At 41.0% G+C, this 14,882-nt stretch overlaps 1 protein-coding gene across 1 annotated transcript in view; it reads right to left on the bottom strand.

Moving 5' to 3' along the window:
* LOC116984979 (mucin-2-like) overlaps nucleotides 1–14,882 on the bottom strand; it is a 221,466-nt gene that overhangs the window by 196,564 nt on the left and 10,020 nt on the right. Inside the window, exons 7-14 of the mRNA XM_033039340.1 lie at nucleotides 13,341–13,533; nucleotides 12,997–13,122; nucleotides 11,907–12,027; nucleotides 11,669–11,807; nucleotides 11,469–11,561; nucleotides 11,314–11,386; nucleotides 9,300–9,437; nucleotides 5,436–5,591 (exon numbers count right to left, since the gene is read on the bottom strand). Coding sequence (XP_032895231.1) covers nucleotides 5,436–5,591; nucleotides 9,300–9,437; nucleotides 11,314–11,386; nucleotides 11,469–11,561; nucleotides 11,669–11,807; nucleotides 11,907–12,027; nucleotides 12,997–13,122; nucleotides 13,341–13,533 — 1,039 coding nt within the window. The remainder of the gene's footprint in view (nucleotides 1–5,435; nucleotides 5,592–9,299; nucleotides 9,438–11,313; nucleotides 11,387–11,468; nucleotides 11,562–11,668; nucleotides 11,808–11,906; nucleotides 12,028–12,996; nucleotides 13,123–13,340; nucleotides 13,534–14,882) is intronic.

Below are 14,882 nucleotides of genomic sequence, written 5' to 3'. Positions count from 1 at the left end.
TTATATTTGGCTCCAATTGACACACCTTAATGGATTATGGCTAATGTTTGCCATCGGCATGTGTCAAGAGCTGCACTTTGAATATTATATTCCCCTCTCCTTCTTAGTGAGGGTCAATGATGCAAATAAATGTTTACTAACATATTTGTATATATTTGGCAACTTTTCCTTGATCCCAAAATGGTTAGGGCCAGTTATTGATGGAGCATGAACAAGGAATTCAATATATTAAAAAGCCAAGTATTCATATAACTTACGGCAAACATCTCTTCTCCAGTTCTTTATAATGATTCCATTAGCTGTACACTCATGTACATATGCTCCTAATGCTGCACATAGGCAGTCAATGATATTCTCACAGGTACAGGTAGACTCCACACACATCTAAATTGAAAAGTTAATACTTTAAGCAGTGATAAATAAGATTTTATCAGTTAATGCAACATTTAAATTCAGCATCACTATATGCAATAATTTTATGCAGGCTGCAGAAAGAGGCAAGAGTGGACATTGGACCGCTGGAAAATGACACTGGAGAAGTAGTGATCGGAATAAAGAAATGGCGGATGAACTGAATAAGCGTTTTGCTGACGGTTGTCTCAATGGAAGACACCAGCAACATGCGAGAAATTCAATAGTGTCAGGGGGCTGAAGTGAGTGCAGTCATTATTAATGAGGAGAAGGTGCTTGGGAATTTGATAGGTCTGAAGGCCGATAAGTTATCTGAACCAGATGGTTTACATTCCAGGGTCCTGAAAGAGGTAGCTGTAGAGATTGTGGAGGCATTAGTAGTGATCATTCAAGAATTATTAGTCAGGAGTAGTCCCAGAGGACAAATGCAAATGTAACATTACTGCTTAAGAAGGGAGAGAGACAAAAGGAAGCAAATTATAGGTTGGTTGGTCTGAATTCAATGTTTTGTAAGATTTTAGAGTTCATTATTAAGGATGAAGTTTTGGGATACTGGGAAGCATTTGATAAAATAGCCGAAAGTCAGCATGGTTTTGTTAAGGGGAGATGTTACCTGACAAATGTGTTGGAATTCTTTGAGGAAGTAACAAGCAGGTGAGACATAGGAGAGTCAATGGATGTTGTTTACTTGGATTTTCAGAAGGCCTTTCATAAGGTGCCGCACATGAGGATGCTAAATCAAATACGGGCCTTTGGTATTAGAGGAAAGATACTAGCATGGATAGAAGATTGGCTGACTGGCAGAAGGCGAAGAGTAGGAATGTAAGGGGCCTTTTCCGGTTGGCAGCCAGTGACTAGTAGTACTACACAGGGGTTGGTGTTATATCAATTACTTTTCAAGTTTTACATTAATGATCTGGAATGGAGAATTGGAGACTTTGTGGCCAAGTTTGCAGATGATACAAAGATAGGTGGAGAGGCAGAGAGTGTTGATGTTGATAAAGCAGGGAGTCTGCAGAAGGACTGGTTGAGATAGAGGGCAAGGAAAAATGGAATACATCATAGCAAAATGTATGGTTATGCACTTTGGTGGAAGGAATAAAGGCATAGACCATTTTGTAAATGGATAGTAGATTCAGAATTCAGAGGTGCAAAGGAACTTGAGAGTGCAGGTGCAGGATTCCCAAAAGGTTACTTTTCAGATAAGAACTGCAGATGCTGGTTTAAATCAAAGGTAGATACAAAATGCTGGAGTAACTCAGCGGGACAGGCAGCATCTCTGGAGAGAAGGAATGTGTGACATTTCAGGTCGAGACCCTTCTTCAGACAGTTACTTTGCAGATTGAGTTGGTAGTAAGGAAGCAAATGCAATCTTGCATTCATTTTGGGTGGACTAGGATGTAATGCTGAGGCTTTACAAGGTGCTGGGCAGGCCTCATTTGAATAATTGTGAGTAGTATTCAACCCCAAATCGGTGGAAGAATGAGATGGAATTGGAGAGGGTCCAGAGGGGTTTATGAGAATGATCCTGGGAATGATTGGATTAAAGTATGAGGAGTGCTTGATGGCTCTGGGCCTGAACTCACTGGAGTTTAGAATGATGAGGGGGATCTCATTGAAAACTGCAAATTAATGAAAGGCCTAGATAGAGTGGATCTGGGGAGGGTATTTCCGCGAGTGGGAGAGTCAAGGACCTGAGGGAACAGCCTCAGAATGAAAGAATATAACTTTAGAATGGAGATGAGGAGAGATTTCTTTAGCTAGAGGGCGGATCTATGGAATTCATTGCCACAGACGGCTGCGGAGGCCCAGTCAGTGGGTTTTTTAAAAACAGAGATTGATAGGTCATTGATTGGTAAGAGCATCATAGGTTATGAGGTGAAGGCAGGAGAATGGGGTTCAGAAGGAAAAATAGATCAGTCATGATCGAATGGCGGAGAAGACGCAATGGGCCAAATAGCCTAATTCTGGTCCTATGTCTTATTCTCATGAAAGAGGAGTATTTTTACAAGGGATGCACAGAAAGAAAATGTAATCAAGAAGGATAAAACTGAAGTAGAATCGATGATATGACAGAAATCATTCAGAGGGGTTTGAAATTTAAGGATAATGGTTGGCTATAGTACTGGGAGACGAACTGGGTCTAAATGTATGAAAAATATTCAAGAATGTTGCAACGGCAAATATCGATGATATATGTGCATACACATGTATTTTTTTGATTGAAGAGGATATGGGGTCAGATATATTCAACTCAGGAAATTGAAACTGATATAATTCTAGAGCAGGGCTTCCCAACCTTTTTTGTCCTGTTTACCCCCGGCAACATTAATAACACATAACAATGTTATTTCACTTATTTATGGACAACTAATGGTGAACAGATACTGGTGTACCAGAACCAAACACAGACAGTCAATGAGAAAAGATATGTACAAATCCAAAATCAACAAATTTACCCATTGGGTAGGTGAAATTTACCCCCAGGTTGGGAACCCTTGTTCTATAGAGAGTCAAGAGTACTAAAACGGAATAATTAAATTCTTACTTGCTGCAGCACACAAGGTTTGTAAACAGAGTACTCAATAGATAATATAATAAATAGCACAAAAATGTTCCATAAATTAAAAAATATAATACAGTGCAAAAAAACAAAACAAATCCCAAATGCAACCTCGTAAGTTAGGGAGAAATATCCTTGACTTTCATGCTTGAACATTCCGTTAAAAGTTATCTTTTTCCATTTGAAAACTAATACTTACAACCAGATACTTACTTTATAGTATTGTGCATAATCAACTACAGGATGACACAATAAAAAAGGACCAGTACGATCCTTTAAGTACGCGCAATGATGTTTTGCATATTTTTCTGAAGATTTAAATACAATATTTTTATTGCAAAATAATAAATTACATGATTTATAGATTCAGAGGCAGACATAAAAAGTAGAATCAATAAGGCTAGAGTGGTGTTTAACATGCTCAGGAAGATCTGCTCAAAACACATCTCAAAATGTAGTTGGATTTGACACACCCTCAGGAAACCTGCCACAAACGTGGCAAACCCTGAAATGGAACCCCCGAGGAAAAAGGAAAATAGTTCGCTCCAGGAACAGCTGGAGAATAGAAGTCCAGACAGGAATGTCTGAGAGTGGGCTCAACTGGGGAGAACTCGAAAGAACTGCCAACAACCGAGTGAGGTCGAGGACATTTGTCAATGGCCTATGCAGCCTCCTCCTCCTCCTCCGCCTCCTCCCGCCTCCGCCTATCCTCCTCCTCCATAAGAAGAAGAAAACAGAAAATGTTCTCACCAAAGTGTTATAGCCAATGTGCCAAATTAAAACTGTCATTTCTTAACAAAGGTTTCAAGTCTAATTCCGCTTTGAATATTCTTCTTCTCATTCTTCCTCCTCCAAAGAATAGATTAATAGGTCTTCACTCAACAATAAATAAATTAGGACAGAGGCAAACTTCTCTACATCATTCTTTAACCTGTTAAATAGTGGGAACCAGTGTTCTGATCTCAGCTAATGTTCTATTCTCCAGTCTGTACTGGTGGCTTCTAGTGTGTGCTGCTGAATTTGCCAAAATTCAGAGCCTTACAAGGAGTCTAAAAGAATTGCAACCACATTTTAACAAAAGACTCATTGCTTATTGAGAAGTTGGATGACAAGACCTTGAGTACTTCAGCCAGGTAAATGTCAAAGAGTAGTAAGGTTTTTTTTCACATTGGAAAATTCGATATGAAAGTCAGCTGTTAACTATTACCAAAATCCAATGACAACATGACAAACTTAGCAAAATCAATCAAGAGTTAAAAAAAAATGTAATGCTACATGAGAAATTAAGATTTGTATATGGTGTGTCACTTACAAGAATAATTTTAAAAATTATGACCGATGCCAAGCCACATTGCTAACTGTGAGCTGTTCACAGCTTGAATTTTTTAATGTCCCTGAAATCTAAAGGTCTGCTAATAACTATCATGTTTTAACAAAAAATATTTTTTTGAAAAATAATAAAGCCATGAAAATAAATAATTAATATAATAAATTGAAACTTCCCAAACATTCAAGTTAACCATTACCATAGTTTCTTAAAATGATTCCCATGAAATCCACAGACATCCTGTGCTGGGGCATCCTTTGCATGTTCTTTAGCTTATGCACTGCGGAATAGCAGGAATTATGTGCTATGTGTATATAGACTCCACAGATTCCATGAGGAGTCGGGTTATGGAGCACAGTCATATTAGCATCAAATAAGTGTCAAGAAATTCTGCAAATGTGTGGAAATGCTGAACGCATGCAATTATCTGGGAAATGTTGGCAACATATCAGAAAATTCTGTGCCAACATTTTGTTTTCCTTCATTATAAATTGTTAATTACAATCAATAGTGTTAATCTTGTGCAATTCCATTATTGCTTGTTATAAATGTTTATAGACCAAAGCTCTCAATCTGTGAATGACTCAATATCATTTGAAAATAAACCCAAAAATTGTTGTCTAATTCAACAGTCTCAAGATTGGATATTTGACAGCTTGGACTGTCATTTTGGACCTACAAACACTTTTATAAATGTTCACGTTCATGTGCTTCTAAAAGCACAAGTGCAACTTGAAGGAATGGTGTATTACAACATCTACATAGCAAAAAAGCTAGCCCTTAAAAAATATGCTTATGTTTGCGCCTTTAACTTCCTTATATGAATATTTCATACTATTAATATAAATATTCTAACTTTGTAAAGAAAGGTTTTTGACAAATTATGATTTTCAGTTACCACCTAAATCACCCATATATTGCAATCTTTATTTAGGTCTATATGATGTTTAAAATATTACTCAATATCTGTGCTTATTACTTTCTGAACTGCTGTATGTGAGAATCCTTCATACTGTGCTCAGTCAGCTTGGCAATAACAGAAGTGACATCACTGGATCAGATCGCATTACTTCTTCTCATTGCAAATGCTAGTTCTATATTTTTTATCAGTGGAGATTTAAAATCAAGGATTACCATTTTCTGAACTGATACAAGGAGAAGGTTCATTTACATCAGTGCAACTATCTTCTGTTTTCCAGGAATTAGCAAAAGAAGTGACGGAACCCTCCAAGATGCCTTGTTCAGATAGGAAATCATCTTCTGCATTTCCATTGAAGTTTCCACATAAACCTAGGGGAAGATAAAACAGGGCATCACAAGAGAGAAACTACCTGTGGTGTTAATCTTTCTTGTCTGGTAATAGCTTTTGCGAACAGTTCATTTTCTGCTACAGTTCATCATCTAACCTGTTGATAATACCCATTTTACTTCAAATAAAATTGGATGATTTATTTTATTTTATTGACAATGATTTTCTTTGCAAATATTCACATGCAAGTTTTAACATTGTTCAAATTTGTTTTCACTTCAATTATTGTGTAAATAATTTGTTGTCAGTATTTTTTGAGATATCCAGATAGCTAGAATTTGCTTTAAATCCATACACAAGAGCTGAAAGTCAGCAAAATGCTATTAAATACATTCACTACTGATGTGTTGATACTGGCAAGAAATTGAATGCTTCGTATCAAATTGTCAGCCTAAAGCAAAGATTACTATGATATATAAACTGCTGAGCTGTGGTTACTAGGTATGTCCTTACGGTTACTAGGTATGTCCTTACATTTACATTTCAAAAGAGGTAGACAAAAATGCTGGAGAAACTCAGCGGGTGAGGCAGCATCTATGGAGCGAAGGAAATAGGCGACGTTTCGGGTCGAGACCCTTCTTCAGACTGATGTGGGGGTGGGGGGAAGAAGAAAGGAAGATGCGGAGACAGTGGGCTGTGGGAGAGCTGGGAAGGTGAGGGGAAAGAAGGGGAAAGCAAGGACTACCTAAAACTGGAGAAGTCAATGTTCATACCGCTGGGGTGTAAACTACCCAAGTGAAAAATAAGGTGCTGCTCCTCCAATTTACAGTGGGTCATGGAAGAGGCCCAGGACAGAAAGGTCAGATTCGGAATGGGAGGGGGAGTTGAAGTGCTGATCAACTGGGATATCAAGTTGGTTACTGCGAACCAAGCGGAGACGTTGGGCGAAGCGACCGCCAAGCCTACGCTTGGTCTCACGGATGTAGAGCAGTATATATATATATATATATATATACACACATATATATATATATATATATATTCAATGGTATATATATATTCAATGGTATATTAACACACTGATCTGTTCTGTATTTATTTATGCCTACAATATTCTGTTGTGCTGAAGCAAAGCAAGAATTTCATTGTCTTATCTGGGACACATGACAATAAACTCTCTTGAATCTTGAATCTTGACACCTAGAGCAGCGGATGCAGTAGATGAGGTTGGAGGAGGTGCAGGTGAACCACTGCCGCACCTGGAACAACTGCTTGGGTCCTTGGATGGAGTCATGGGGGGACGTAAAGCGACAAGTGTGGCATTTCCTGCAGTTGCAAGGGAAAGTGCCATCAGAGGGGGTGGCTTGGGTGGGAAGGGCCGAATTGACGAGGGAGTCATGGAGGGAGAGGTCTCTGTAGAAAGCTGAAAGGGGAGGAGATGGGAAGATGTGGCCAGTGGTGGGATCCCGTTGGATGTGGCGAAAATATCGGAGGATTATTTGTTATATGTGACGGCTGGTAGGGTGGCAGGTGAGGACAAGGGGGACTCTGCCCTTGTTACGAGTGGGGGATGGGGAGTGAGAGCAGAGTTACGGGGTATAGAAGAGACCCTGGTGAGAGCCTCATCTATAGTAGAAGAGGGGAACCCCAGTTCCATAAAGAATGAGGACATCTCCGATGCCCTGGTTTGGAACACCTCATCCTGTGTGCATATGCGGCATAGTCCGAGGAATTGGGAGTAGGGGATGGAGTCCTTACAGGAAGCAGGATGGGAAGAAGTGTAGTCCAGATAGCCATGGGAGTCAGTAGGTTTATGGTAGATGTTGGTCAGTCATCTGTCACCTGCGATGGAGATAGTGAGGTTTGGAAACGGTAGAGAGATGTCGGAAATGGTCTAGGTGAATTTGAGTGCTGGATGGAAGTTAGTGGTCAAATGGATGGTCAGTGAGTTGTGTGTAGGTGCAGGAGGTAGCACCAGTGCAGTCGTCAATGTAGCGGAGGTAGTGTTAGGGGATTGAGCCACGGTATGCCTCAAACAAGGATTGTCCATCGTACCCTACAAAGAGGCAGTTCAAGAAATAAGCTTGCTGCGGCACGAACAGGCAGAAACAATGGGTCTGCCAGGACAGTCAGGTTTGTGTATTTTGGGGAGAAGGTAAAATCGGGGCTGGGGAACAATGAGGTTGGAGGCTTGGGAGGGCAGGGAGCCGGAAGTGATCATGTCAGTGGTAGTGTTAGAGATATTGGCCTGGTGCTCGTCTGTGGGTTCATGGTCCAAGGATAAGTAGGAGGAGGTGTCTGAGAGTCGGCGCGTGGCCTCAGCCTTGTAGAGATCATCGCGCCAGACTACCACGGCACCTCCCTTGTCGGCTGGTTTGATCACCCAGTCTGGGTTGTTGCAGAGTGAGTGGAGGGCTGTACATTCAGTGGGGGAGAGGTTAGAGTGAGAAAGGGGAGTGGAGAAGTTGAGGCCGTGCTACTTTTGTCATTTATGTAAGTCGATGGTAATTCTCCTATATTCTCCTATACTAAGAATATTTAGGTGGCTATGAAAAGCCCTTCAAGAGTCCTCAGCACTACCAATCACAGAAACCCACAACATCCCACCCAACCTTGAGCCTTATTTACTTTGAGCATAGTGTGTATTTAATACCTCCTCACCACCACTTCCACTCCATTCTCAAGGATGATTTTTGCCATTTATTTTAATATGAATATGACGATTCCTGTTCCCCAAGTATTCCACCACTGGTATTTGATTCACCTCATTCCCCCAGATCTTGATCCAGCTATAACTCCGCTACTTGTTGGCCTACAAGCACAGTGATCAGGGCAGTTTACCCATATTGATTTAAGAAGTTCCGCCCCCTTTTCTCAGAATACTATCCCACTCAATTTTGGGGATAAGTAGTTCCCTATTATCTTTACTCTAGAGTCCTCCAATCTTTGCATAATGTCCTTGCAGATTTGATTACCTATCTCCCACAAGATGTATGATTAACAGCAGAGGTGGATTCCTGCAGTCAGAGTTATGAACTAGGTCACTGGTGAAGGATTGTGTACTGCAGTCAGAGATGGAGGTCGGGTAAGTTGCATAGTATTGGGGTTGAGGTCATGGGTGGAGATCAGATAAATAGTCAAGGATTGGGAAGTGGAAATTAGGTAAGAGATCGAGAATTGGGATCTGGGCTCAGGGGTGTAGATCAGGAAGTGAGTGTGGATTGTGTGTTGGAATCGGTGATCAGACGTGGGCAGGTATTGGGTCCTGTAATGAGGAACAAAAGGTAGCCAGAAAAAAATGAGATTGGGACCATGGAGGAAATCGGAGGATTGGAGAAATGATCTACTGTTAAATAAGGAGCAAGTTCCTGAGTTGGAAAAGGAGAATGTCAGATGGAGAATGTGTACATGCCACGTAGACAGCAGCGGAGATCAGGATTGAACCTGGTTCTCTGGTGCTGTGAGGCAGTGGCTTTATTAACAGTGGCACTGCACTGAGGGCCAATGCTGTGGAGTGGAGTGGAGGTGAGGTGGGTTTTTGAAAAATTAAAAGGTAGCTGTATATCTTACCTTACATCTTTATATGGTGCAGAAATGCCATAGTGAGAGTTCCGTCATTTGAAAATTAGAATATACATCTCCCCCACACCTCCGCCACCCCCCGTCCCCACCAAGCAGAGTTTACCAAACTCCAGCAGTATCCAAGATCCTTCGTAGCATCCATTGTAATAGTGTTGATTCATCCATACCTTTTGTGGTACTTTTTAACTCTTCAGGCAGTGAGATATAAAGCTGCATAACAGGTGCTGTCTGCACTTGCATCTTCAGTCCAAATGTCGTTGAGACTTGAATGAACACAGAAGACTGCCAAAATATCATTATTCCATCTACAGTATTTCAAAGAGAAAAAAAATCTTCAGGGCAATTTACAGCATTTATTTAATTACTAGACCAAGTGAGACCCATTGGGTCCCGTCCCCTCACACGCGGTTGCGGGGGAGGAGTGGCCTGCGGCGTCATGCACACACACTAACCAGCCCCCCCCCCCCACACACACACTAACCTCCCCACTTGATATTATATTAATATTATTTATTTGCTCCCTTTCCCCCATCCCCCGCCCTATCCACTCACAAATAGCCCCCATCTGCGCAAGCGCAGTTAGGGAGGGAGAGGGGGGGGGGGTAGAGAGGGAGAGGGAGGGGGAGGGGGGTAGAGATTGAGGGGTGGGGGCGCGTGGCATCACAGGGGAGGGCTGGTCCCCGAACGCAATACTCCACCACTCACCCATAGGTCCCAATACTCACCGCTCCCTAGACAGGGAGGGGAGGTGGCAAAGAGGGAGAGGGGGGCAGAGAAGGAGGGGGCAGAGAGGGAGGGGGTGCAGATAGGGAGGGGTGCAGATAGGGAGGGGTGCAGAGAGGGAGGGGGTGCAAAGAGGCAGGGAGGCAGAGAGGGAGAGGGGCAGAGAGGGAGGGGGGTAGAGAGGGAGGGGTAGAGAGCAAGGGGGAGGGGGTAGAGAGGGATGTGGAGGCAGTAGAGAGGGAGGGGGCATAGAGGGAGCAGGGTAGTGAGGGAGGGGCTAGATAGGGAGTTGGGATAGAGAGGGAGGGGGTAGGGAGGGGGTAGATAGGGAAGGGGGGTAGAGAGGGAGGGGGAGGACAACTTGTTCTATTTGATCTTATTTGATTGTGCACGCCAGGTTGATTGCATTCGGGGAAACACGTGAAGGTTGCAATCTCCCACCCCTGTCCCTTTGTGATGTCATATGTAAATGAGATCCATTGTGATTGGACGTCTGTGAGATGGAACTGTGACATCATCAATGGAAGGTGCTGCAAGAGTCTCCCACCGAAAAAATGTGAGTAGCATGTGTGAAAATGGGAAGGCTGTGGACAAGTGTTTTGGAAGAAGATACAAATTAAGGAGATTAAAAGAAAGCCGACACAACCCTGCATACACACGGAAATGTAGAATCTTGAAAGCATAGGGAAGAGTTTTAGTATATAATAGACCAAGTGGGACTCATTGGGTCCCGTCCCTTCAACCACAGTTGCGAGGGTGGGCGGCCTGTGGTGTAACACACACACTAACCACCCCCCACTCCACACACACACACACTAACCACCCCCCCACTCTACACACACACACACATTAACCACCCTCGCACACACACACTAACCTCCCCCTTGATATTATATTAATATTATTCATTCGCTCCTTTTACCCCATCGAGTGTCAACCAAAGAATTGTGATTTCAGCGGCTTCAATCCAGATCCCGACTTGCTCGTTCTTTCTGCGTCTTTTGAATAACGAGGAGGGGTGGAAAAGGGGTGGGGGGAGAGGAGGGAGAGGAGGGGTGTGCTGAGTGACGTCACTCGCAGCGCGAGGAAGACTGCACGCAGATCCATTGTGACGTCAACAGCGAAAGATTTCAGTTTTGTCAGATTTTTGAACATTTTCAGTAATAACTCGAGAAATAGCGCATGACATTTTCAAATGAGGAGATTCAGATAAGGAGAACAATCTCTACCGGAATATGTAAAAATGTTACCGTTTGCGCATCGTTTTTTTGAGGAGATGTGATTATACACACACACACACACACACACACACACACACACACACACACACACACACACACACACACACACACACACACACACACACACACACAAATAAATACACATCCAAGATCAGAGTTTTAAGTATATAGATATATGACTAGTAGGATGATAGATGCCACAAAAAAACAATTTTACCTGTTCTCAGAGGTAATGCAACTTCATTTCCATCAAGATATACTTTGCCATCATTGGTGAACATGTAAGTGGTCTGTTAACATGCACAAATATGTATTATTGCTGAGAATAAAGTGACAGAAATGTAAAAAACAAATAGTTAAAAAAAAATTCACCTGTTTCTTAATTAGGACAATCCGCTGCAAACAAGTCTGTTTCAAAACTGCCTGACATTGGCGAATCTCAACTTTGATGGTCCAATTAACCGCCTATAGAAAAGGGAGAAAATCTAGAAATACCTCAAGAAAACATACTGCCATCTATACAAATACTTTAGAAATTGATAATAAGCAAGAATAATTTGGGGAAAACATACCTTAGCTGCATAGAATGAACAATCCCCTTTTATTTGATAATAGTTATCATCAAATGTAGTGATGGATGTTGCTTCTTCTATTTTGCATCTCTTGGGGCAACTTAGGTGAGAACATGACCATGCCCCATTTCCACAAATGCTGAAAGAAAATGCAAATAAAATAATTATTGTTAGCTTTTTCAACTCTAGAGTATTTAGTGTTTGTAAACTATTAAAAAATGTACTGTGGCAAACTTACCATGATAAACAGGAAGTTTCCCTTTTCATTCCAGGTTCATAAATTACTCCATTAAATTCACAAGGACATTCTGTTTCCTTGATGCATTTATTTGTTCGCCCAATGTTATCGAGTAAAGTGCCTGAGGAACATTAAAATGAATGGTTAAGTACTTTTCACCTTAAAACTGAAATGACAAATTTAAATTTAGGCTACCAATCGAATAAAACTTTTCATTAAAGTAGCATAATTCCACAAAAAGGACATAGTAGATATGGAGAGATCGTTTCTCCGGTAGGTCATCTGGAACTAGTGGCATAGTTTCAGAAAGGGAAACCCCAAGACAGAGAAAGGGGGTATTTCTTCTCTTGGAGGGCTGTGTATCTTTCTTACTCACTGAGTATGTGCAACACTGGGACAAAACGATTTTTGCCCTGAAGAGAATTATATAAATCAGGCATAAACATGAAGATAGATCAGCCACTGAATGGCATGTCTACTCTTGCTCCTACTTTACATTGTGTCCTCAACTGCACACCCGTATCTCTCTATTTATCCCTCTATGATGATATTTCTTGGGGATTTAAAAAAAAAAGAAAGCAACTATCTAACAATAAATGTAATTGTATCCCCCCCCCCCCCAAACAGGCCCAATATCAAGGGCAGCACAATGGGGTAGCTACTAGAGTTGCTGCCTCACTACACCAGAGTTTCAGATTAGTTCCTGATGTCAGGTGCTGTCTATGTGGAGTTACAGGTTCTCCCTGTGATTGCGGGGGTTTCCTCTGGGTGCTCCAGTTTTTTCCCACGTCTCAAAGGCGTGGGAGTTTGTGGAATTATTGGCCTCTGTAAATTGCTGTTTATGTGTAGGGAGTGGATGTGAAAGTGGGATAACAGAGAATTAATGTGAATAGGTGATAAATGACCAGTAAGTTCATGGTGGGCTGAAGGGCCTGTTTCCATATTGTATCTTTCAATCAATGTTTCAAGCAATGAAACATTCAATACTTAAAATACGCTGTTATCTCCTCTAAGAATAGCTTTACTTAAAAGTAACATTTTGGTGCATGCAGAAGATTAAACTGTTTTACGTTAATAAAAGTGATCTTACCCTCTGGACATATGCATGTAGCCACACATTTATCATTTTGTTGCAGAGGTTTTGGATTAGAACAAGTTGGCACATCCACATGACCACAAGCCTTATAAATCTGATTCTCAGGACACTTAGGTTTGGCTGAAACATGAAAGTATTCGTTTTTTTCATTTAAATCACGCTGCATAGTTATGAAATGCCAATACACATGATCACTGCATGAGAATTGTCACTTTAGTTATCCCATTTTAATAAATAAACTTTATGTAAAAATTGTATTCATTTAATTATTAATTCATTAATTCATTGGCACAAATTCCTAATTTGTTTGAATATTTGGATTTTGAGTAATAACATACGGCATTCTTTTGGGTGCTTCCAGTTTTCAGTGAGCAGGTCTTTCCGGCATAGACGTGCCATTTCCGCATATGTAACACACGCACAATGAGGACAATGGTAGACATCATTTCTACACATTGTTAAATAGTTGCTTACTATACCAAATTCAAAACATGACATGAAGACATATGAAATCTTGTCACATTGCTGAGCCTGTAGACAACACAAGAAAGGTTATATGTAGAACATTCTATGGCAGAGCTAAGCACTCAAGTAATTGAGTAATCAAGTTTGTGGGACAGAATAGAACAAAATGAGAAAAGTTAAAAATAACATATTTTGATTTCATCATTTTTGGCAGTCAAAGATTTTTGTAAAATAATCTAAGGGATAAAATACTATGCCAGTGAATTGAATTAAGACCTCTATACTACCCAGTTTCAAATCTCAACAATAAAGCCTCCAATCCCCTTACAACCTTCACCTTTCCCATCTTTCTTCCACTCATTGTCTTCACTCAAATGGATAGCACAAGGAACACAAGAAAAAAGGTGCAGGGAAAAGTAACCTTGTTGCTCATGCTTGTCCCACTATTCAACATGATCATGATTGATCTGAACTAGGCCACAACTCTACGGCTGGGTAATTCCCATAGCTCTCAGTTTCCAGATTTTTCATATAATCTCCTCTTTCAACATCTCCAATAAGTTGGTCTCCAATTAGGTGAGAGAACCTCAGAGGTTCATCCTGTTCATTTCGAAACACATAGGTTTTAAATGGCTACCCTTTATCTTTAACTATTTCCCTTCTTTAGCCTCTTCAATTAGTGTTAATCAATGAATCTATTTTGAACTGCCTCTAATGCTAGCATTTCCTTTCTTAAAACGGGGGATTAAAACTATGCACAGTTCTTTTGGTATGGACTCACCAGTACCCTACAGAATTGTAACAACACTTACCTAAAACTAAATTCTGCTTTCAACAAATCCCAATATACCATTTATTTTCTTGATTGCTTGCTGCATCTGCCTGCTAACGTATTGCAATTCATGGACAAGAATCTGTCTGCCAGATTACTCTGTATTTCCCATATCTGCAATTTTTCTCCATTTAAATTGTTTGCCTTAAAATTCCTCTTAAAGGCGTGCATGATCTCACACTTTCCCTTATCAAAGGCCATTTGTCAATTGTAGCAATGAAACCTGTTGCATGGATCCTGTTGCAGAATCAAATATTTTCTTTGCATTTCGTGTCAAGAACCATGGGTCACAATTTAAGAATAAGGGGTTGGCCACTTAGAACTGAGATGAAGAAAAACATTTTCAAGGAGTTGTGAATCTGTGGCATCCACTGCCACAGAAGGCAGTGGAGGCCAATTCACTGGATGTTTTCAAGAGCGAATGAGAATTAGCTTTTAGGGCTAAAGGAATCAAGGAATATGGGGATAAAGCAGGAACGGGGTACTGATTATGGATGATCAACCATGATCATAGTGAATTGCGGTGCTGGCTTGAAGGGCAAATTGCCTACTCCTGCACCTATTTTCTATGTAAGAGAGATCT

The sequence above is a fragment of the Amblyraja radiata genome, chromosome 21, assembly GCF_010909765.2.
Source record: "Amblyraja radiata isolate CabotCenter1 chromosome 21, sAmbRad1.1.pri, whole genome shotgun sequence".
NCBI lineage: Eukaryota > Metazoa > Chordata > Chondrichthyes > Rajiformes > Rajidae > Amblyraja > Amblyraja radiata.
The sequence above is the reverse complement of the archived record's forward strand: the minus strand, read 5'-3'. Positions and strand labels throughout refer to the sequence as shown.